This window comes from Panthera leo, chromosome D2 (assembly GCF_018350215.1).
Source record: "Panthera leo isolate Ple1 chromosome D2, P.leo_Ple1_pat1.1, whole genome shotgun sequence".
Lineage (NCBI taxonomy): Eukaryota > Metazoa > Chordata > Mammalia > Carnivora > Felidae > Panthera > Panthera leo.
The window spans coordinates 69020829-69045329 of NC_056689.1; the positions used below are offsets into that span (position 1 = coordinate 69020829).

At 40.8% G+C, this 24501-nt stretch overlaps 1 protein-coding gene across 9 annotated transcripts in view; it reads left to right on the forward strand.

The window, feature by feature from the left end:
• The first annotated feature begins 51 nt into the window (after window positions 1-51).
• VTI1A (vesicle transport through interaction with t-SNAREs 1A) overlaps window positions 52-24501 on the forward strand; it is a 357198-nt gene continuing 332748 nt past the window's right edge. For 3 of the 9 annotated variants that reach the window (XM_042908243.1, XM_042908246.1, XM_042908247.1), the window contains exons 1-3: window positions 55-284; window positions 10813-10871; window positions 15081-15191. In XM_042908243.1, the coding sequence (XP_042764177.1) occupies window positions 191-284; window positions 10813-10871; window positions 15081-15191 (264 nt within the window). In that variant the 5' untranslated portion in view covers window positions 55-190. Of the gene's footprint in view, window positions 285-10812; window positions 10872-15080; window positions 15192-24501 lie in introns of all 9 variants that reach the window. The other 6 variants (XM_042908242.1, XM_042908241.1, XM_042908245.1 and 3 more) reach the window with 6 other exon arrangements.

Here is a 24501-nt window from a genome sequence, read left to right on the forward strand (position 1 = left end):
CATACAGGCCAATTTCCGGAGGACTGAGATTGCGACGAACAACCAGGAAGCGGCCCGGCTGGGAGCTGTCCCCGGTTCTCCGCTCTGCTGTCGAGGCCGCCTCCGGGGTCCTTAACACCGTGTTCCTCTGTCCCGCGTGGCCTCTGCCACGACCTGGGCCTCGGCCCGGGCCGATCACTCCGGAGCCGCCATGTCATCCGATTTCGAAGGCTACGAGCAGGACTTCGCGGTGCTCACGGCAGAGATCACCAGCAAGATTGCGAGGGTCCCCCGACTCCCTCCTGGTGAGAGCCCTGACCCCGGCCGCGCGGGGGTGGCCCCGAGGGCGCCGAGGCTCGCGGGCTGTGGAGCGTCTCTGGGGCGCTAGGTGGTTCAGGGGCCCTTCCGCGGCGAAGCAGTCTGACCTGCTTGAGGGTAAAGGCAGAATCCAGGCTGGGTTGTGGAGTGCCGCGAAAAGAGCCTTCGGTATTTGAGCCTTCTGGGCTGGAATCTGGACTTCGTCGCCTTGTTACTTGTACAACCTTGGGAACGTTTCTCTGAGTCTTCGTTTTTTGTTCTGTTTTGTTTTGTTTCATTTGTAAAATAGAGATGTGAGTATTACAAGAGAATGAATGAACGTACCTAGATCATAGGTCTGCAATATGCACTACCGTTGTTTTGTTAGTAATAATACTATTACGTTCGGCCAAGTAGGATTAAGAGCTATGGTGCCTGGATTCAAAACCCCACTCTGTCACTTAAGAGTCGTGGCACTTAAAAAGTTTCTTAAACCTCTCTCAACTTTCCTTCTTGGTAAAATGGTGAGAACTGTACATGTCAATAGAGTTGTTGTGGAGATTAAGTGATTTAACATAGGGAAAGCCCTTTTTTGGTGTTAGCTGCTATAATCGTATTTTTCATACCCCCAACCCCATTTCTTATTTCTCATCCTTCTTGGAAGACTGCAACCCACTTTTATGTAAAACTTGGTACAGGATAATTTTTCTCACTTTTCGGATTCCACATATCCCATCGAGAAGTGTTCTTGTTCTTGTTTTAGAAGTTTTAGCATATCTTACTTGCCATGCTAATCTGTCAACTCTGAATGTGGGAGCTATGTTTGATTTCCTTAGCATTTACTTAGAAAGGGCTCAGAAAGACGTTTAAGTAAATAAACAGTTGAATATAAATATATATATATATATTTTTTTATTCTGAGACATTGTTTTAGGATTTATCTTTCTCTAAGTACATATTTAATTTGAGTAGTTAGTTGCAGGTAAGATTGTTAGTTGTGGCTTAGTTTTGCCGGGGAAACTGAACTGTCATCTGCACTTGACCCTACCTTGGCTCTGGGGTATAGTGTGCAGAAAAAAGGGTGCTCACTGATCTGTGAACTAGTGGGCAGCTTCCCTATTCCCACCTTGTTAGTCAGTCCTTGATGCCAGAATAATTTCTGCTGGACCTAAGTTGTCGTTCTTCTTTCCCTTTCCCTACTTCCCCCAAACTTGTGTGTTTATAAATAATGTTCTTCCTTTATTTCTTCGTTTTTCTTTCCCCTCCCCTGACCCATTTTCTATTAATAGGGACATTTGCTTGAGACCAGGATCTCTGAACTGACACCCCACTCATCCCCTGAAGTCCCAGTTAGTTCTGGAGAGGTGGATGATGTCTTAAAGAGGTTTATGAGCCCAAGTGAGGGAACAAGAAGAGAGAATCAAGGTAGCGTACCACCGAGCTCTGCTGCCTCAGAGATTTTCGTGGAGAGAGTGGCTGATGGCCTCATCACTTCATGATACATCACCTCGCCTCTTCTCTTCAGTTCCGCTTTTCTCCACTGCCCAAGACCATCTTGATTTTTGTTGTGGGTGTTGCTGGAGGCGACTTCCTTTGACTTGAGTTCCAGAGTCGCAGAGTATCAGGACTTGTGGTTTCAGTTGGATTTTTGTTCATTTTTGATTGCAACAGTTTTAACAAAGAAGCATTTTCTGTTTGGGTGAATAGCTTTTGTGTTAAGAAGGTGTTTTATAAAGTAACAAAGTCATACATGGGTGCAAAGTTGTAAAAGCTGTTTCCAAGAAAACAGTTTTTGTTACAGTTTTCTTCTTCCTTGTCTTTATGTTTTAATGTAGTGATTCTTACCATTTTGAAGGAAACCTTTGATTTAGGTACCTTAAAAATAAAGCCTTGACTCACCTTACGTATAGTATGGCATAAGGCCCAAACATAGCAGTTACATTGGAACTGAAAAAGGACCGTAGAGCTGGCACTGGAGAAATGCTTACTGACTTGACTAATTGAATAATAGTAATTCTTAAAAATATAGTAGTTTTCCTCTTAATAGTTACTTATGCTTGCTCTCTTTATCATCTGTTTCTAATTGATAAATAGAAAAAATGAAAAAATATATCCAGTGCAGTTATGAATTTCAGATATGTCTCTGGACCATCAGTGTGTACAGCCATGAGAAAAACAGTATAATTAAAAGTAATTACAGTCCCTCCCCATCAGAACATCATTAGTGGTTGACTTAGAGGAGATGAACTATAATTTACTTGAGTTAAAAAGTTTACAATTGGAACACACTTTACAGCCAAAGCAGTTTATTTCCCCAACTTATTAACTTATTTAAATGGAAGTAGAGTGAATAGAATTGATTGCCATGAACTTCAACCTGTGCTGTGCATACACAATGTATTAAAGTGTTACTTCCAGAGAGAATAGAAAAGATGGAGTACTTTAAAACTTTATTTTATAAAAGAAATTTGATTACTCTGTGGTATGTTTTAAACAATAAAGAGATTTTGTTCCTAGACTGAAGTGTTTGAATTTAAATAATTTTGGTACTTGGACTAATGAAACAGATCAGTCCCTCTCTTGGTAATATTCTTATGGCACTGTATTTGGAATTTAATTTTAATGATTAGTGTTCGGTGGTAAAGTCAGGAAAATGGATGGGTAGAAACATACCTAATACTAATTGGGAAGTTCCTTTCCTTCTGGTGATGAATCCTAAGTGGGAGGATGCTTTGCAGGTACAAAGTTGCCATTACATCAGGGAGGCTTCCTCAAGAATCTTAAATAAAATGTTCTTTTGCAATTATATGCTTACTTCACCATTTGCAGAGAGATAAATGATCTTCTGTGAATCCTACCACTTTGTGAGATTCACACATGGCACCTGTTCTGCTACTCGCGAGATGTTCAATCTTGAGCAAATTGCTTGGTCCCTTTAAGCCTGTTTCCTCCATCTTTAAATTGGCGAGAGGAGGTAATTGCTTCAACCTTACTTACGGTGTGGTAAAAATCAAATGAAAGAAAGTCTGGAACACAGTAGCACATTTTGTTTTCACCAGAAAAAGTGCGTGATAAATGAGCTATTAGCGATGTTATTAACACTGCTGAAGAACAGCTGGCAGGGTTAGACAGGACCCAGCTTCTCAGACTTTGTGGTATTAATTAAACTCTTCAAGGAAACCTCAATTCTTGCTTCCTTTTCTGCCTAGACTAGAGTTAGGTGAATCTCTCTTGAAGAATGCCTACATTTGGAAGGATGTGAATGATCACGGTCTTTTGGATGTGAAATGGAAATTGCGCTTTGAACTCGTGAAATCTAGAAGGGAGGCAGGGGAAAGAAGGGAAAGTGATGGGACAAGACAGGCATCCTTTCTGGAAGAAAATTCTCAAGTCTTGCTCATTAGTTATGCCACTCTTTGGAGGCTTTTGGAAACCATCTAGGCATAGCTGTGAATGGAAGAAGCCATAAATGTTCCATGAGTCTCTCTTGCCTTTGTAAGTTGTAGTGTTTGTAGGAAGGAGAATTCAGAAAAGTTTGCTTTTATTTATGAATACTGTGGTTTGCTTAAAATACATGTGGCTCTGGAGCTGTAATGTCCACATGTAGCTACTGGACACTTGAAATGTGGCTGCAGAGTGAAATGATAATATTTTGAATATATTGGGCTAAATATTACTAAAACTAAATATATACATGTATTACAACTAATTTTACTTGTTTCTCTTTACTTTTTAAGATGTGGATACTAGAAAATATCAAATTTCATGTGCGATTTGCATGCATTACATTTCTGTTGTTCTGGAGAGTTAGAGTTGAAGAGATAGTTCCAGTTCTAGTTCAGGAACCCGGGTGCACAGTAAATTGAAATAGCTATACTCTAATCCCATACCCGCACTCTAATCCCAGAGGGACCTCTCGCCCTTCAACAATTCAGTTAACCTGAGTAAACTCTTCATTGATTTTTTTAAAATAACTTTTAATTTTAGAACACATTTAGATTTATAGAAAAAAATCACAAAGATAATATAGAGAACCCTATGTATCTCATGCTCAGTTTTCTTTATTAACATCTTATGTTAATATGATACATTTGTTGTTGCAGCCAGTGAACCCATATTGATACATTACAATTAAATGAAGTCCATGCAGTACTTTGTTCAGATTCCCTTTTGCTTTGTGTATTCGTTTGTTTTACCTGATGTCCTTTTACTATTATAGGATCCAATCGAGGATACTACAAGACATTTATTAATCGTGGCTTCTTATGTTCTTCTTAGCTGTGACAATTTTCTCAGGCTTTTCTCTAGACTTCAGTTTGGAGGAGTCCTGGTAGGACATTTTCCAGAATGATCCTCAGTTGGGATTAGCCTGATGCCTTTCTCGTGATCAGACTGGAGTTACAGGTTTGGGGGAAGAAGAGTACAGAAATAAAGCATGATTTTCATCACATTCCATCAAGAATATATACTGTAACTTAATTTATCACTACTGATGCTAACTTTGATCACCTGGCTGAGGTAGTGTTTGTCAGGTTTCTCCACTGTAAAGTTACTCTTTCTCCTCTTTTCCATATTCTTTGGAAGGAAACCATATGCATAGCCCACACTTCAGGAGTTGGGCATCAGACTCCACCTCCTTGAAGGCTTAGCATCTGTGTTAATCATTTGGGATTCTCTGCAGGGGAGATTTTGTCTGTTCTTCTCCATTTGCTTATTCCATCATTTATATCCACGGATTCATGCTTTTATTTTTTTCTTCTCTTGTATTCCAACACTATTTTGTTGCTCACGTTGTTCCAGCTTTGACCATGGGAAGCCCCTTCAGCTGGCTTCTGTGTACTCTTCATATACCCCTATTATTGCAGGTTTGGTTTTTGGTTTTTCCTTTTTAGCACTGTCTTACTCTCCAGGGTACTCCAACATCATCTTGTGCTTTTCCCATACCAGTCCTAGATCAGCCATTTCTACAAGGAGTCCAACTTCCTTTTATTGAGAAATGGTGTTAGCAACCAAGATCTGGACACTAGGTATGCCCATAGCTCCTGGGGTTTTATTGCTTCTGGTCCCTCAGCTGAAAGACAAGGAAATGCACGTGTGTACAGTGAATCACGTATGTATACATACCAAAAAATATTTGTATGCATAACCATCTATGGTAAGTTAAACATGAGTTCGTATTGCTGTCTCCAACTCTAATCTGTTATTACATGGATCATTCTAGAATGGCTTTGTTTCACTGGTGACCATTCTCCACCATGCTACATAGTGTAGCATTAGTAACATATCCATTTTTAAGTTCTCTAATATAAAAAGTTCCTCTGTTAGTAGTTTCACTCCGCATTTCCCAGTACGTAATTTCCACTGCTGTTTTCTCTAAAAATACCTGCATTGCACAAAGACAGGTAGCAGCAACTGAAATCAAGTTCCCTCTGACACTTGCACTACTTTATAGGGGGTGTACAAGGCTCGTGAAGACCTTCTTTTATTACTGGCAAAAAAAAAAAAAAAATCACACTATGTAGGTTTGTGTGTAACACAAGCATGAGGCACTTGTGTTAATATCGAGTGGGCAAGGGAAGGTCATGCTCTGCAAAGACTTAGGTGTATATCAGCATTCATCAAGCCTATATACAAAAAAGGTGATGACATTTGTTCGTATAGTGCATTTTATGTAGGGTATCAGTGGTGAAGACTCAGTTCTGGACAGCAGACCTTGTTGGAGTTCCAACTCTGCAACTTACTAGCCGTTTAACTTTGGAGAAATTCTTTAATCACTCTGAGTTTGTTTGCTTGCCTGAGAATGGGATAATGCTCATATCTCCAAAGGGTTGTCTTGAGGGTTGACTGTGATAATGTTCAACACACAGCCCTGTGAAACTAATGATAGCTGTTAGTTATGAAGTTCTGAATCTTAGGAACATGCCATTTGTAAAGGGGATGCCATTTGGCGTGGAAAGCATGAAGCTTTCTTGGGAATATGTATGAATTGTGCTAGAAGGTTGCCAAAGCTTAATGTTGGTAGATATTTCCAAGGTCACCTGATTCATCTTCCTTTCTTCCTCATTCATGCTTTCCTTCTAAATCATCACCTTTTCATTCTTTTCTTAAAGATGTGAGAAATACAGGATTAGGACAAAGATGTGTGAAGAGCGGTCTCTGCCTCCAAGGAGCTGGAAATGAGGGTGAAGAGACAACTACACCAGTTTCTAATGACCATCAGAGCCACTAGAGCAGAGCACAGAGGTCTGGGAGTTCAGAGGGGATAACATCGGTCCCAGGAAATCACCTGGAAGGATAGGTGGGATTTAGCAGACAAAAAATGGGGAAAGGGTATATTCAAAGAGGTTGCAAAAAGTGGGCGCAGTAGGTATCTGTTGTTTTGGGGGTGCCCAGAATCCTCCATTCTATCTTCTGATAGCAGCACCTCAATTTTCCATTGAGGAACTACCTCAACCCAGTCTTGGTGGAACTGACAGGCCACCTATCCAGATCAAGAGGTGAACACATTACCCACGTGAGTGCATTCCTAGAATGTTTGCTGGGATTCGAATCATGAGCAGAGTGAGCAGAGAAGAGAGTTGGCCTCGCTGTTCGAGACCCTCCCTTTGCAGAGACTGTCAGTGAGTTCCTGCTCCATTGGTACTCAAGCCACCCTGGGAACTGTCCTTTCCGAGCTTGGGGGCTCATGTTTACCATTGACTCTATGAGTCACTCCAGTGTGTTCTAATAAGATTTCCCGCTTCTAATTCTAATAGCTGTCTTTCTAATAAAGTCCCTTTTTTGGCTTAGGTTATTAGCCAGACTCAATTCTTTTAGATTCAGCCACAGAGTCCTAAATGGTAGCTTAAACAAAGGGTTGGAGCGGGGAACAAAAATAAGAGAGAGGTGTGTTTGGGTAAAAATCAATTGTCTGCTTAGCATGTAGAGTACACACTAGAGAGCTAGTAGTTGGAAATAAAGTTGGACAGGTTGCTTGGATCTGGAATGTGGAACACCTTGACTGCTAGGCTCAAGTGATGCAATCATAGCCAGGTTTTGGGGAGATTAAATGGTAGAGAGGAGCAAATATGAAGGCAGGGAAACCAGGGTGGTTGGTAGCCTCGCTTCTTTTGTCAATGTTTACACCATCCTGCATTATTTATTCAATTCATCATCATTTTTCAAGAACTGATCATATGACAGGCTCAGTGCTAGATTTTAGGACTATAAAGATAATCAAGACATGAATCCTGTATTCCCAAAGCCCCCAACCTAGGAGATGGTAAGTGTGATAGATAAATTATTGGACTCAGGTAAGAGTTCTAGGTGTTTCTGTAAGGGAGAGTGACTAACTTTTTTGTTGGGTTAGGAAAGGCTTTGAAGAGGTGGTGATTTCTGAAGTGAGTTTTGAATAGCAGTTTGCCAGGTAGTCACAGTTGGAGGTGGGCATAGCCATTGGGATTAAAGGTCTTGGGTCCTGGAAATATATCAGGATTAGAGATAAAGATTTGGGATCATAAACGTGTAATATGGCAGCTTAAAAATGGTAGTGGGATGAAATTGTCCAGGGACATAGGCAATAGTCATAAGAGAAGAAAAGCAAAGACTGAACTCCAAGGAACACCAACACTTAAAGGATAAATGGAGGGAATGGATGCTGGCAGAGGACATGGAGACAGAAGTGAGCCTGTAGGAGGATCACAGAATCAGAGTGTTGTGGAAGCCAGGAGATGAAAAAGTGACAGGATGGGAGGAGCAGGAGGTCTGATGCCACAAGATTAAGGAAACGTAGGACCAGAGAGTGTCCCATTTGTTTGAGCAAAGGAAAGGTCATCAGACTTAAGAGTCACTTCAGTAGAATGGTGGGGGATGAGAGCAAGATTATAGGGAGGAAATGGGAGATGAGGAAGGCCAATTGTGACTGTGGGTATAAGAGAGAGACATTAGCAAAGGGAAATACAGGACAAGGAAGGCTTCTGGTTTTGTTTTGTGAGAAAAACTGTTGCTTATTAGTTCTGGACTAATAAGCATGGACTTATGCATGGACTTAGCACCTTAAAGAAAACAAGATGTTCCTTCTGAACTGTAAATTCATAATCTCACTCTTGGTCCAGGATGGGCTTGTCTTATTTCATATTCTGTTCTAGTACAAAAATACAGTGTGGTTCTATTATAACTTATGGAGATATCAGGCAGATTCATATGTGCCAAAAGGAAATAGATTTGGGGTCATGTACTAAAATTTTAACCTGGCCATATGTAGGCTTAACTTTTTCAAAGAAGCAAAATCAAACAAAATTTTAATTTCAAATGTGCATTTTTCTTAGGGTGAAATGTTTGGAGTGTATACAAAACGTACGTGATAGCTAGCCCCGTAGTTTAGGGGGATCAAAGGGAAGGGGTTGGGATTAGCAGAACCTCATTATTCTAGTAAAATCATAACTTCTACTGAACATTCCCCACTTAGTGTTGACGATCCTTCTGAAGGGCTAGTCAGCCACTAAATGTACCCATTTCAAGCTTCATGATTTCTCTAGTTTCTTGTATTACTAGAGCTGTCAGCACAGAGCCTGACCCGGGGCTCGTCAGTAGTCATTAGGTTCACAAAAACCTAACTTTAAATGAAGAAAAAGAAGGGACGCTGGATGGCCCAATCAGTTAAGCGTCTGACTCTTGGTTTTGGCTCAGGTCATGATCTCACGGTCATCATGGGTTCAAGCCCTGCACTGGGCTGTCTGCTGTCAGCACAGAGCCTGCTTCAGATCCTCTCTCCACCACCCACCCCCTTCTGCCCCCTTGTCCACTCATGTGCATGTGCGTGCTTTCTCTCTCTCTCAAAGATTAAACATTAAAAACAAAAAAAGAAATCTGTTAATTCAAGAAAACAAGACATGATAAAGTCAAGCAAAACCTGTGTCAGAGTTATCTGGAACCAGAAACTAATTAACTAAATCTACGTACCTAATCTACCTCCCTACCTACCTACTACCTATCCCTCAGCTTTGTTTCTAAATATAGACTTCATTCTCAACCACTGCAAAGTAACTTGCTTCTTGTAGCTCAAACAATGGATGCCAACAGCTTCTAGACTTATGTTGTCATAACTCTACCAAGAGAGAGGAAAAGATTTTGCTATTGCTGTAGGACTTTGATTGGTCTGCTTGAGTTATATGCCTACTCCACTTCCACCCCCCAGAAAAGTGTGGCAAGAGGGATTGAGCTACTGGGATTGGTCCAACTAGGGTGAGAAGCCCATCCTTTGCTAGGTCACTGTGATCAAAGGGGCAGGATCATAGAAGGAGATAGAATCTCCCATTGACCTGCTTGGTGAAGAGGAAAGCCTCAAAAGAGTGAGGTTACTGCCTGAGAAAAGAAGGGTGTTAGACCGAAACTGTAAATTGTTCAGTAAATTCGCTTAGCACAAAACTTAGGTTCCGTCTCTGAATAAATGGACTGATTGTTTTGGAATGGGGGCAGGGAGAAGTTTTCTGAAAATATCTGCTAGGACATGTCTCTCAGAAAAGGGAAGTATAGTTGAATTATAACTTGGTGGTGGTGAAGTTTGAATAAACTACATCCAGAGACTTAGCACTTCATAATTTAAAAGTAATTTTACTTGCATCAGCCTTGTGAGCTAAAAAGAATCCAGTCCTAAAATTTCCATTTTAGACAGTACAAACTGAGTCTCAGAAAAAAAAACAAAACAAAACTCTTTCTTATCTAGGATCCCACAACCAGCAAGTAAGTAATGACTTTGGGTTTAGAATCAATAGTTCTTGGGGCACCTGGGTGGCTCAGTTGGTTAAGTGTCCGACTTCAGGTCATGATCTCACTGCTGGTGGGTTCAAGCCCCACGTCGGGCTCAGTGCTGACAGCTCAGAGGCTGGAGCCTGCTTCAGATTTGGCGTCTCCCTCTCTCTCTGCCCCTCCCCCACTCGCACTCTGTCTCTGTCTCTTGAAAAGAAATACATGTTAAAAAACAATTTAAAAAAATAAAAGAATCAATAGTTCTGACTTCAAATATTTCTTCCATTACAGTCAATACGTAATGAAAGTACTAACTTTTAAATTTTTTTTAATGTGTATTTATTTTTGAGAGAACACAGAGTGCGAGCAGGGGAGGGGCAGAGAGGGAGGGAGACGCAGAATCCAAAGCAGGCTCCAGGCTCTGAGCTGTCAGCACAGAGCCTGACCCGGGGCTCAAACTCACAAACCGTGAGATTGTGACCTGAGCTGAAGTCGGACGCTTAACCATCGGAGCCACCCATGCTGCCTACAAGTATGATCTTTTAAAGGATTGTAAGATCACACCCAGTTTTAGGAATTTTTTTTTTAATGTACCTTTTTTCCAAGTTTTATTTAAATTCTAGTTAATTAGCATACAGTGTAATATTAGTTTCATGTAGAGAATTTCGTGATTCATCACTTACATACAGCACCCAGTGCTCACCACCACAAGTGCCCTCCTTAACTCATCACCCATTTAACTCATGGGTTAATACAATTTAAAGTTGATGTGTATCCTTAGCAATTCCTTGGTATTCTTGTTTGTTTCAGATGAGAAGAAGCAGATGGTTGGCCACGTGGAGAAACAGCTCGAAGAAGCGAAAGAATTGGTATGTGCAGACTCAGTGATATGTTTTCACATCAACCCAGAGCTGTTTATGCCGGTGCCTTCCTCTAGTCTGCTTTGTACACTGTAGAAACGTGAGACATTTCCGATTAGCAGTTTATAATTCCGAAGTCATCAGTTTTTACATTGAAGAGAATTTAATAGTCTCTTGGGATTTTATTCTTCTTAATGAAGGTGATGCATTAAGTGACTCCCCTTTATTTTCCTTCATAATACGTTTCCTAATAGGTATAAATAGCTAATGCTTGTTAAAGGCATACTCAGTACCAGGCACTGGGTTAAACACATTACTTGCTTTATCATATTTAATGTTCACACAAGCGCTGTGAGACAAAGGCTGTCTGTCAAAAAGTGTTAAGGACCTGAGATGTTCCCCTGTTGCTTTGTGACAGCTAAGTTTGCGATAGTGTCATGGATGCTGGTGGAAGACATGAGATTCCTCGGTCAGAGGCAAAAGAACTTTATTACAGCAAAAGGTGCCACCCGAGTCTCAGCACAATTGCCTCGGTTCCCTGAGCCCCAGTTCCCACAGGAGTGACGCGGGTTTGCCTGGAAGAACGTCTGCCCACAGCAGAATACCTTCCGGGAAAGGAACCTGGAGCCTGGGAAATGCCTTGCTTTGTGGCAGCCTGTGAGCAAGCCTGCTGTTTGTCCCGGAGGGGCCCATTATTTCCTCCCCCAGGGCTGTTCCCTATAAATACAACCCTGAGAAATGGCTTGAAAGGAGCAGTCAGGGCCTTGTATTCCTGACGTGCCCAGCAAGACACGTGGGAATGTGAGAGACCCACAGAGGAGTGATTCTCAGTGCCATTATTGTTCCCGTTCTGTAGGTGGGGAAACTGAGGCCCCGAAAGATTATGTAACTTTGAGGTCCTACGCCACAAGTGGTGGGGTAAGAGCTTGTATTTAAACAGGCTATACCCAGAGCTCTGGCTTATCTTCTACTTTTTGATATAAATATATTTGCAAATCAAGGAACAAAAAGTTTGAAAAGGTGTTGTTTCCCAGTTTGGGGTTTTAAAGCCAAGCTTTACAAGTGCGACTGTGCTTGTGGCCACAATGGGGTCCTAAATGAGAGTGTTGCTTCCCTACATACTGAAGGGCACTGCCTGGTGTTCCTTCAGTACCCGCTTGCTAATATCCTTACAACAGTTTCCCCGAGTGTGTTTCTGGTGAGTGCTGTTGCCAGTTCAAATAAGTTTGGGAAACTAGCTGGCTTAAATAGAATTGGAGGGTGGCATCTTTTTTGGTTGTTGTTTTTCTGCAGAATCTTCTTGGACCCTTAAGTAGGCTAAGAGGCATTATGGATGTCTAAGGAGGGACTATAGGGGCCAGCTAAAGTGTGGAGCATTTCCAGACTTATTCAATTGAGTTACTTTTCTTGACAGGGTCATACACAAGGGGCTGCTGTTTTAGAGGGTCTGAAGAAATAGGTGGCTGTCATTCCCCACTGCACAGCAGACCTTTGCTCCGTGACTTTGAGCGCAGAGGCAGCGAGTTGCACAGCCGCTACTTTGTCTTCTCTGTCGCTGGCTCTTTTCTAGCCATCAGAATGTCGGATGCTCTCCGGACCCTGCAAGATCAACTTCTCATCTCTGCTGTGCTGTCACTGCCTCTATAGTAGCAGCTTTGCGTCCGACTCCAGCTTCGAATGTCTGCCTCAGTTTTGAAAGTTGCCCCCTTTTCTCAAGTGCTTTTCCCCGTACTTTCTTTTCTTTTTATATTCGACTCTTTCTCTCATGCTTCCTGGCCTTCGTGTAACAAGACTGACCTTCTACACAGCGTAGCTGCGAGTCAGGACTGTCCTGCCTTCCAGCTGGCAAGCACATTCTGAATGGAACTGTACAAGTAGTCAGTTGTTTGGATCCTGAGTTGAAGGCTTATAGTGTTGAGTTCTTAGGAGCAGTTCTTTTGCATCAAAAACTGTGTTTTGGTTTGTTGACCTTCTTTTGGAGCCATCAAGTTACTTAATGATGTTAGAAAGCTGGTTTCCTAAGAGCCAAGATTTTACTGTACCAAGAAGTATAAAACATGGTTATACCCCATGGAGCTTATAACTAACATAAAGAATTCTGTCTAAGATATGTGTTTCTGTTTGTGGAAAATGATCAGACAGCGAATTTACTTAACTCTGATGTCAGCCTTGTTAAGGATACTCTCAGTGTATTACACTCTCTCCTTTGGATGAGGACCCTGGCAGAAACACTTGTTTTTGATTTTGCTTATCAGGATTACTTGTGTTTCTGCTGAACAATCAGTCTGTGTTAATCTCTTGGACACTGCTAGTCTTGGGTTTACCATGTTTCCCGCTTTATGTTGGCCACATGAATGTTGTGACAACATGAAGCCAAGCTCACGTTAGCCTTATTGCTGGTGTCATTTGAAGTGCTTGCTGTGTGTTTCCTTTTTTTCTTTCTTGCCTCCTTTTAATTTCATTTCCAGTGTCTTTATAAAATGCCTTAAACAAAAGTGAAGTCAACTCTTGGATTTTCACATACATGTACTTTGGCAGTTACTTGGATGATTCTGCTCACCCTGTAAGCACTAAGGACTTAATAATGATTTCAGAGAAGTGAAATAATTGCCTTGCTGAGTAACTATTTAATTTATTGGTGCTTCACATTTACGTAGAGATATGGTAATAATTTAAGTGGTCACCACTTAAGACAACCCTAATTAAAACTATGTCTCTCTCTCTTTCTTTCTTTCTTTCTTTTTTTTTTTTTAATAAAAATAAAGGCCTGTGAATTGAAACATGGTATTCTGGGTATCTGAGTGCTGCTATTATTCAGTCCCTAATGCTGGACAAGTAAGGGGTATATAAGTGATAAGCTTATAGTAGTTAGGGAAATAACTCATTAGAATACTTTATTTTTTAAAATTTTTTAAATGTTTATGTATTTTTGAAAGAGAGACAGACAGAATGCAAGCAGGGGAGGGGCAGAGAGAGAGGGAGACACAGAATCCGAAGCAGGCTCCAGGCTCCGAGCTGTCAGCAGAGCCCGATGTGGGGCTCAAACCCATGGACCGTGAGGTCATGACCTGAGCTGAAGTCGGACGCTTAACCGACTGAGCCACCCAGGCGCCCCTAGAATACTTGAAAAGGTAAAATATATAGCAGCGTTTTTGGATGTGAGTTTATTAGACATGGCCGGAGCCAATTTGCTGCTGTCGTTGGTTTTTGTTTTTTAATGCCAAGTATAAAGAAGCTACCTCTGATACCTTGTGTCGTACTTGCTCTATTTCTTCTTCTTCATCAGTAATCACCTCTACGATTCTTCACATTAATCTGGCGATTATCAAGCAAGAGACACTGTTGTAAGCACATTATGAGAATTACGCCTTATAATCTTCACAGCTGTCCTACAGAAGACATACTATTTATAGAAATGAGAAAGTAAGGCCCAGATAACTTAACAAACCGGTCCAAAGGTGCATGACTAGTAAATAGTGGAGCCTATGATGTGGACACCGGCATCTGAATCAAAAGCCTGTGTTCTTAATCATCACCCTGTTTCTGTATCACCTCTCTTTACATGCTCATGTATTGTTTCCAAAGTGTTATTAGTGACAGATTATTAAAAAGTATGCTGCTGTAATTTCAGTGAGCTTTGTGTAATTTAGCATATTACTGCATCCATTTAACTCTATTATCAACATGGTTATAAAGTAGGAATCCGGCTGGAGGCTGAGATCACATATTGGTTGGCATGTGATTTCCCTAATCAGAAAAGAGTTTCCAGAAGAATTTTCACCAAATGACTAAGTCTGGGCTGGCCTTTTATAGAAAGGGTAGAAATAATGGTTTGTTTTAGGTTCCCATAGTCCTGGTAGTTTGGGGTCAAAAGACCAACCAGATTGGGTTGGATTGAATGATAGGACACACCGAAGGTATTAAAATTGTTATTATTGAGGATATTTGGATTAATGCCTATGTTCTAAAAAACATTCTTGGCAAAGTGAATGCTTTGTCACTCTGTGTGTCACTAACTCAGTAACTATTTGTTGACCTAAACAAAAGTTAAGCACAGAAGCATTCCCATTGTTACTTGATCATGGGCAGCTAGCTCCCTCAGCCCGGCTCCTCCAGTGGAAAATGAGGAATTGGGACTAAATCATTTCAACTCTAGATGTCTGGCCAAATAAAGTGCAAGCATATGGTATAAGTCATGTGTTCTTCTCACCCTTCCAGCTCGAACAGATGGATCTGGAAGTCCGAGAGATCCCACCCCAAAGTCGAGGAATGTACAGCAACCGGATGCGAAGCTACAAGCAAGAAATGGGCAAACTTGAAACAGATTTTGTGAGTCAGATTCTACCCTCTGTCATATTTACTAATCTTTAACTGAATTTTCACCTGTATTTTTTATTGTTTCCTCCACACACCTCAGTTAGCATGACGCGCATTGTCTCTAGGAGCTTGTGCCAGAGAAAAGCACAGCTTTCACTGTTGATAACTTAGGGGTCTAAAAATGCTTGGGGCGCCTGGGTGGCTCAGTCGCTTAAGCGTCCGACTTTGGCTCAGGTCATGATCTCATGGTTCGTGGATTCGAGCCCTGCGTTGGGCTCTGTGCTGACAGCTCGGAGCCTGGAGCCTGCTTCGGATTCTGTGTCTCCCTCTCTCTCTGCCCCTCCCCTGCTTGTACTCTGTCTCTGTCTCTGTCTCTGTCTCTGTCTCTGTCTCTCTCTCTTAAAAAAATAAACATTAAAAAAAATTTTTTTTATGCTTAAAGAGCTAGCTAATGATGGAATATGAGGGATGCTGGATTCACGACTCACAAGTAGATCCAAAACCTGTGGTCCTCTGAGTTTAGACAGTATTTATTGCCACTTGGCATTTGTTAGAATTTTGAAGCCGAATTTTGGGCCTTTTCATAGTCTGCAGGCTTTAAGATGCCGTGTTCACAGATGGACTTCAGGGACTCATGAATGTCCTGAAATTATATAGGTATTTTTGGATATCCATTTCGCTGTGCACTCTTTTCCTGGGATGGGTACCATAGACTTTATTAGAGTCTTAAAAGGATACATTACACTTTTCCAATCAAAAGGACAAAAGCAATTCAGCTGATCATTCGTACAAGTGATCCTTTCCACCAATTGCTCCATGACAATATTTAGCTTTCTCTTCCTATACATCCGACTGTCAACTCTCCCCACTTTAGAGCAAATTTAAGAATGTAAATGTAAACGTATAATGTTGAAATTGTTAGTAATTAGGAAGTCATGAGTGAATAAAAAGATACAGCTGAGCAACTCCACTTCTGGCCATCTATCCAAAGGAATTAAAAGCAGGGTTTCAAAGAGCTATTTGTACATCCACGTTCTAGCCTCATTATTCGCAACACCAAAAGGTGGAAGCAACTCAGTGTCCAGCAACAGGTGAATGAATAAACAAAACATGGTACATGTGTACAATGGGGTATTACTCAGCCTTAGAAATGGAGGAAGTTCTGACATATGCTATGACATGACATGACATGACATGACATGACATGACATGCTTGAGGACATTATGCTGAGTGAAACAAGCCAGGCACAAAAGATAAATACTATATGATTCCATTTATATGAGGTATCTAGAGGACTCAAATTTAAGAGACAGAAAATAGAACGGCAGTTTCTGGGACCTGGGGGTGGGGTGGGGAAAATGGGCAGTTATTTAATGGATGTAGAGTGTAAGTTTTACAAGATAACAAGTTCTAGAGATGGGTTGCTCAACATGTGAATATATTTAACACTATTAAACGGTATACCTAAAAATGATGAAGATGGCATATTTTATGTGTAGTTTACTGCTTAAAAAAAATAAAGATACAGATGAAGAAAGATCTGAGCTTCACCTGAAAGTGACAGAGGAGTCATGTCTTGACAGGTGATTCAACTTCACTTCCGACCCTGGGGTTCAAATTCATAAAGTCCAGAATTAATAAGGGTCTTTCCACCTCTTTTCCTGCCTTAGGTGTTTTACTTATGAAGGCTGTGCCTTCTAGACTACAGTGGTACCAAACCTAGTCGAAATTCCACCTAGAATCTGGAGATTGGGTGATTCGCAGTTATGCATGTTTATTTGATATTTTAGTAGATATTTTCCTGAGGAGTTGAGATAGGCTATGTCAGTGGCTCTGATGCAATCGCCTTTTAAATTGTGTTTCTATTAATTACAAAAAGAGAAAAAAAAAAAATCAGAATCCATGATGGGCCTAAACTGAGAAAAGAAATGTGGCTGCCTAGTTCCTGTGCTCTGTGCTAGGTGAAACCTTCTCTGACTGCTTTGGGAAAGGTAGGCTATCTTAGCAAGAATAGGAGATATAGTGAGAAAATTAAATTGATTTAAGAATTTGACCACTCTAATTTATACTCAGACAACTCTAATTAAAGTTAATGTTTCAATATAAATGATGAATGTAAAGTAAAACATTTATGAGGATTGTTTTAGTCTGCTAACCTCATCTTTATGAAACTCCTTTACGAAGATTTCTCTCTTGGTTTCTAAAGTAATGAACTATATTAGTTTGTGAGGGCTACCATAAGCAGTGCCACAGACTGGATGGTTTAAACAACAGATCTGTACTTTCTCACAGTTCTGGAGGCTCAGAGTCCAAGGTCAAGGTGTCAGCAGGTGTGGTTTCTCCCTAGGCCCCTCTCCTTGGCTTGTAGACAGCCGTCTTCCCCCTGGGTCTTCACATGGTCTTCCCTTTGTGTCTGTGTTCTCATTTCTTCTTATAAGGAACCAGTCACATTGGATTAGAGCCCACACTGATGATCCCATTTATACTCAATTAACTCTTCTTCAAATGCAGTCACTTTCTGAGGTACTGAGGATTAGGACCTCAACATCTGGAGGTAGACACAACTCAACCCATAACACTGAATTTAGTTGTAATCTTACCTTCTTAAAATTTTTTTCAGAAATTAAGTTGCTTTCATTGCTTGTAAGTCAGCCAGTTCAATATTCAGTGTTTTTTTTGTCTCTTGAAGAATATAATCCTGGGTAGAGTCCTTTAAGTATTTGGATATTATATACTTGGGTAGGTATTTCTCAGGCATATTTTCTATTATAAAGTGAAACAGAACCAGTAACTATGAGCTAAACATTTATTCTCCCGGCCATCGTTAAAAATTCATGTGTTTATGTGTATAATAGTTCACACAACTTTCTTCTCCTGTGTTAGGGAGCATCCTTCACCATTACCTCCACCCCCTTCCATTGTTTAGTGACTTAACGGTTTATAAAGCGCCTTAATGTGTACTACATTTCACTGTATGAAGAGTAGAGAGAGGAGATGTGAAGGACTCTCCCCATTTACACATGATAGAACCAGGAGGTTCAGATCGTTTCTGGATTCCATTCACCACATCTTTCTCAAGCCCTGCTGTCTTTAGACACTGTCCTAGGTACTTGGAAAAAGCTGTGAGTAAGATCAAGTTTCTGCTCTCATGGGATGTAAGTACTAGTGGGAAAGACAAGAAGCAAATAGACAAATATGCAGATATCACAATTCCAGGTAGTGATACATACTGTCCATGACAATCAAGTGAGTAAAGGGGTGAAAGTGGCTAGCAAAGTGGTTGTAGCTGTCAACGATAGCCTCTTGACTGAAAGAGGAAGAGGCACATTTGTTTACAGAGAGAGGCAGAAGAAAGACCTACAAGAGCACTGTAGGCTTGGTAAAGACCTTGGCGTTTACTCTGGGTTGAAGAGAAACCCTTGGGGGCCGTTGAGAAGTGAGTGGTCCTTTGACTCCTGCTTTACAGCTCTCTCGCCCTCCCCACACGTCTCAGGAGGGATTTGAATGAGTGTGGAAGATATTTATGTAATTCCCTTTTGATTCCTACTTTCTTTGTATATTTAATGCTTTTTATTTTTAAAGGAACAAAGAGTATCTTCTTAAAGGTATTTGACAACCTTCTCATGGTGATGTACCTAGAACCATTGAACCCCAAGAAAAAAGAGCACAGCTGCTCTTAACTGCAAATGAATCAGATCTGTTCTTCCCCTTGTAATATTGAGACTTTGGGGGGTCATTTGTACCAATGAGGAAGGGCAGAGGACAGCCCGATACTTTTTTTGACCCTCATTATCTACTTGTTATCTTTCCTTGGCCCCTCCTCTTCTTCCTGTGCCTGTTCCTTAGACACTGGGTCCTTCGGGCTTCTTCTCCACTTACTGCATTGTCTATCTCTGTGTAGCATCATCCACTCCCATGGCTTCCACGATGGCATCTCTACCCACCTGCATTTCTAACCAGATCTCTATAGCTCTAGATTCATGGTTCTTTTTTTTCTTTTAATTTTTTTAATGTTTATTTATATTTGAGAGAGACAGAGACAAAGCACGAGCAGGGGTGGACGGAAAGAGAGGGAGACACAGAATCCAAAGCAGGCTTTGGGGTCTGGGCTGTCAGCACAGAGCCCAACACGGGGCTCAAACTCACAGACCATGAGATCATGACCCGAGCCAAAGTTGGATGCTCAACTGACTGAGCCACTCAGGCTCCCCGAGATTCATAGTTCTCACTACTTACTTTACCCCAGCGTTCCTTAAACACAAACACTTAAACTTGACAAGCACTAGTCACTTCAGAGTTATCGTTAATTTCTTCCTCTCCAAGCACTTTGTGCTTCCAGTTGATCACTGAGAACTAGCAATCCTGCCACTTAAATATCTCCTACTCTCATCTCCACTGCTGGAAGCTTTCATGTTTCTCTATCTTGATGTTTGTAGTAGCCTCTCCTCCTTCTGTTCTTGTCTAGCTCTACACCACCCTCTGCACCAGTCTGGAATGATGTTTCCAACACACTGATCTGAATATGTCATATTGTTCCACAAAATCCCATGGAGTGCTCGTTGCCTGATGAATAAAATCCAGGTCAGCTTATAGGCTTTCTATTCTGTTCCATTGCTTCTTCACACGTCTAGGAATTGTATTATCATATGCTTGGTATTGTGGATCATACATTGTTAAAAGCCTAGGTTTTGTTGGTTTCCTTTAGAGCAGTGCATCTCAACCTTTTTTTCATTATTGCCCCCCCTAAGGAATCTTTTTAGACTTTTTTTCCTAATTGTCCCTTCGTCCTCCTACCCCATGAAATTTTGATACTACAGATATACTGTATATCTGTACACTTGTCCATGTACTATGACCCTTTGAAGGGCCCATGTCTTTGTAATGTAGTAAATTGTTCATCCTCCCAAGAACTAATTTTTGCCTCCATGGGCATGATATAACTTCTGCTGACAATGCATGCTTTAGAGATTTTTCTCTCTCTCTTTTTCTTTCTTTCTTTCTTTCTTTCTTTCTTTCTTTCTCTCTCTTTCATTTGTTCATCTGTTCTTCTTTTCTTTTCTTTTTTCTTTTTATTTAGAGTAAGCTCTGTGCCCAGCATGGGACTTGAACTCACAACTCCAAGATCAGTGGTCTCATGCCAGCCAGGAACCCCTCAGAGAATGATGAGCTTTATATGGGCAAGCAGGTAACTTACTAACAGGTCAGATCGATCCTCTCAAGGCTTATTGTTAAGGTTTTTTAGGACATGTCTAGAGTAGACCTACTTTTGAGGTGTGGCCTTTCTTGGCTTCCACTTGAGTGACTGGAGCATCAGTGAATGCTCTACCTTATGTTTGGTCAGAATTCTGTCTCCCTGCTTTGGGTGACCTCCAGACTCTCAATTCTGCCCATAGCCCCCCAATACCTGTTCTCTGCAAGACCTTGTGGGATCTTGTCCTCTGTGTGTGCAAGTTCATTTTCAGCCACAGACAGAAGGAGGCCCCTGTTTAGATTTCTGGAGCCCCTTCTCTGTGTAGCTCCCTCCTCTCTGTTACCCTGCTAAATTCTCTCCATCTCAGTCCCAAACTCCAGTGTCTGCCTCTTAAGCTCAGTGACATGCTGTGCTCCATTTTGGCTCCACCCCCACGTGCTGTAGTCTGGAAAGTACCTGCAGGCTGTGAGTGATGGCAACTGTGGGACTCTTTTCAAGTGTTTCTCTTCTCCAAGGGATGGCAGTTTCTACACTGCCTGTTGTCCAGTTTTTAAAAACAGTTACTTCATATGTTTCATCCATTTTTATAGTTGTTTAGAGTGGGAGGATTAGTCTTGTACCGATTGCTCTGTCATAGCTGGCATAAAACTTCAGTGTACTTTTAATGTTTATTAGTCCCTAACAGGTAGCCAGGTGCATCTGAGAATAAAAAATAAAAATAATAGTCTGCTGTTTACAGTGACCCATGTCATAGATTTTAATTTGTAACTGAATAAGTAACTACTTAAAAGATTTAATAATCCTGTTGTAATCTGTATGCATAATTGTAGGCAGTTAAAGGAAGGCAGTAGTTATCATTGTGTTCTCTTTTATGCTGTTGCTATTCCTGCTGATTCCGTTCACTTGCCTGACTCTGTTAGCCTGGACATTTGGCCTCTTCTAGCCTCCTTTGTTCACTTTTGGCTTCTCATAGTTTCAGTGTAAGTTAGGAATATTAGGTCCAGAGGAGTTAAAAATCAGGTCATCTTATCTTTTTTTTTTTTTTTTTTTTTAAACGTTTATTTATTTTTGAGACAGAGAGAGACAGAGCATGAACGGGGGAGGGTCAGAGAGAGAGGGAGACACAGAATCTGAAACAGGCTCCAGGCTCTGAGCTGTCAGCACAGAGCCCGACGCGGGGCTCGAACTCACAGACCGTGAGATCATGACCTGAGCCGAAGTCGGCCGCTTAACCGACTGAGCCACCCAGGCGCCCCTCATCTTATCTTTTGATGAAGAAATGGAGGACCAGGAAGACCAAATGACTTGCCTTAATGTCTGGTTTAAAGCCAGAGCCAGAGTCAGGGGCGCCTGGGTGGCTCAGTCGGTTGAGCGTCTGACTTTGGCTCAGGTCACGATCTCGCAGTTTCTGAGTTGGAGCCCCGCGTCGGGCTCTGTGCTGACAGCTCGGAGCCTGGAGCCTGCTTCGGATTCTGTGTCTCCCTCTCTCTGCCCTCCCTCGCTCATGCTCTGTGTCTGTCTCTCTCAAGAGTAAATAAAACATTAAAAAAAAAAAAAAATTTAAAGCCAAAGCGAGTCAAATAAGCGAAACCCACTTTCACATGTTTCCTCCATGTTGCTTTGCATTTCCCCCATCTCCAACTTCACATTTCATTTCAAATCGATTTAATATCCTCTTTATTTGAAAACAATCTTTTTAATTAGAATTCAAATATTTAAATTGTTCTTGTAATTTCTTTCTTCAATATTGGTGTAAGGTTCGCTAGAGAAGTGTCATGTCAGGCTATTCCAGGAACACGAACCAATCAAAAGGAGGGGAATATGTAGTTGAGGATTTTTTGAGTTTAAGATTATTGTTTCTTAAGAAAATAAAATCAAGCAAAACCCGCCTAAACGTGTACAAACAAAAAATCCTAACATTGTGTAAAATGTTTGACTAAGTCTCAGAAAGTAGAAAAAGAAGGAGCAAATACACGATGTACCAGGAAAAGGTTCCAAAAGTTAACAGGAGGACAAGGTGTGTGGAATGCCTCGTGTAACTCTGATATTGTACTGTGGTGCTGGCGCCATCTTGTGGTGTATTTGTATAGTTGCATATTTCTTTTTTTCTTGTAACAAAGCTGAACTTCCTTTAAGACGGACACGCACGTGCAGTATTTGGGGTGGAGGAATTGATTGTAATGAGTGTTAGAAGTAGAGCTTTTTAGCCCCAGTCTCAAGTTCACTTCTATCCCAGGTCATTGGTGCCCGAATGCTGTCCTTTTCCTGTTTGGCAGACTATGTGATGTGATTGTTAGACCAGCTCCTAGTGCAAAGCTGTCTACATCAGAGAATGGCACTTCTATTGACAGTCTCAGCAGTGAGGCTGAATGGTCCTAGAAACCCAACTACCTGCAGACTATCGGAGTTGGTCCCTTAGGTCAGGGTTCAAAGGATGTTGTGGAACAGCTTGAAGCTTTTACTGCTACTACCTGCACTCTCTCTTTTAACAGGTGAATGGACAACTTGAGTATCTGAGTTTATGAGTGAAGCCAGTAGCTGTATTCTGTTTTTTTTTTTTAAGTCTAAGAAGTGCAAATGAGAAAGCTGAACTCTTTTAAATTTTGATTTTTGTTGAAAGGTCACGAACTTGATGCTTCTGTTTACATTTTATCTTTTCTGTTCTTATGACTCCCTGGGATATTTTACTTCTATTCTGCGGAAGCTGTAGAAAACCATGAAGTCATGTTTTAGAGATTTAGAGAGTGTCAGTGGTAATGTGTTGTAATTACAGCATCAGCTTATCCTTCTTGCAGGAATATAAGTGCATTCTGGAAGGAAATCAGACAGCCAGATTGGGCAGAACTGTTCCAGAAAAGAAATTTTCCTCCACTGCATGCACTTAATAAACATGCTTACCATTTTTAAAAAAATTGTATTTGTTGTTTGATTTTCTGTAAAAATCATACCTGCTCATTGTAGGATATTATGAAAGTAAAGAAGAGTAAAAAGGAGAAAGAAAATCACCGTATCCCTATAACCCCAAAAGATCCACATTTTACATTTTGATTTGTTTTCTCCCAGTCTTCCCTTCCCCTTTCCCTTGCATAATTTATTGTTTTATTTTACATAATAATGATGTTTCTCAACTCACGTTTTTTCCACCTTTTTTCAACACAGGATTCTAACATTGGTATTTTTCAATTCTGTAAATTCAGAATCATTTTAGTGGGCGCATAATATTTCAGTCAATGATACTGGTTCCTCTTTTATTGAATTGTAACATGTTTCCATATATTCCCTCTATAATTCCTTGTGCTATGATGAACATATTAGAGCTGGATTATTTCAACAGGGTTATTTCTCAGAAGGCAGATTATCACGTTAAAGGGTTTCAACAATATTATAGCTCTTATTAAAATAAGAGCTTGGAATTACATTTTTATTGTGACTCATCAGATCATTTTTGTTGTACTTTCTCAGTGTCTTCTCAGTGTTAGAATGTGATTTGAGAAATAAAATAATAAGCAGACTGGGGCTAAATACTTTAAATGCATTACTGATTTAATCCACAATTACATGAGAAGTATACTGTTATCTGTCATTATGGAGATTTTACAACTCTAAAATTAGATATAACTGAGATTTCTTTCTCTAAGCTAATCTTCCATAGAAGATATATTAATATTGGTAAGGCTCTCCATATCTGGTCTCAAACTGAACTCATTTTACATTTTCAGTATTTCTTAATCAGAAACCAAAGACTATTTTAGTTACCTTGCTATGACGATGGCCTTGAAGGGAGAAAGTGACACCAAATTTATGTGCACATGTATGATTTTCCTTGTTTGCAGATATTTTCTTAAGACAGTTGTTCCTAAGGCCCTGCTATGTGAAACTGTTAAAAAAAAAAAAATCATCAGGAAAGTGGCCTTCTTTGTTTGTAGGATTCTCATTCCAGGCATTGACCTTGGTAAATCTTCTACTCACAGAGCCTCCAATAATACAGAGGCTGACACAGGAAATGGACCCACTGGATAGGGAAGAAACCAAACATCTATTTTCAGCCATAGTGATGCCTTCTGGGGGCTGATCTGTGTGTGTGTGTGTGTGTGTGTGTGTGTGTGTGTGTGTGTCTCACTCTGGTCTCC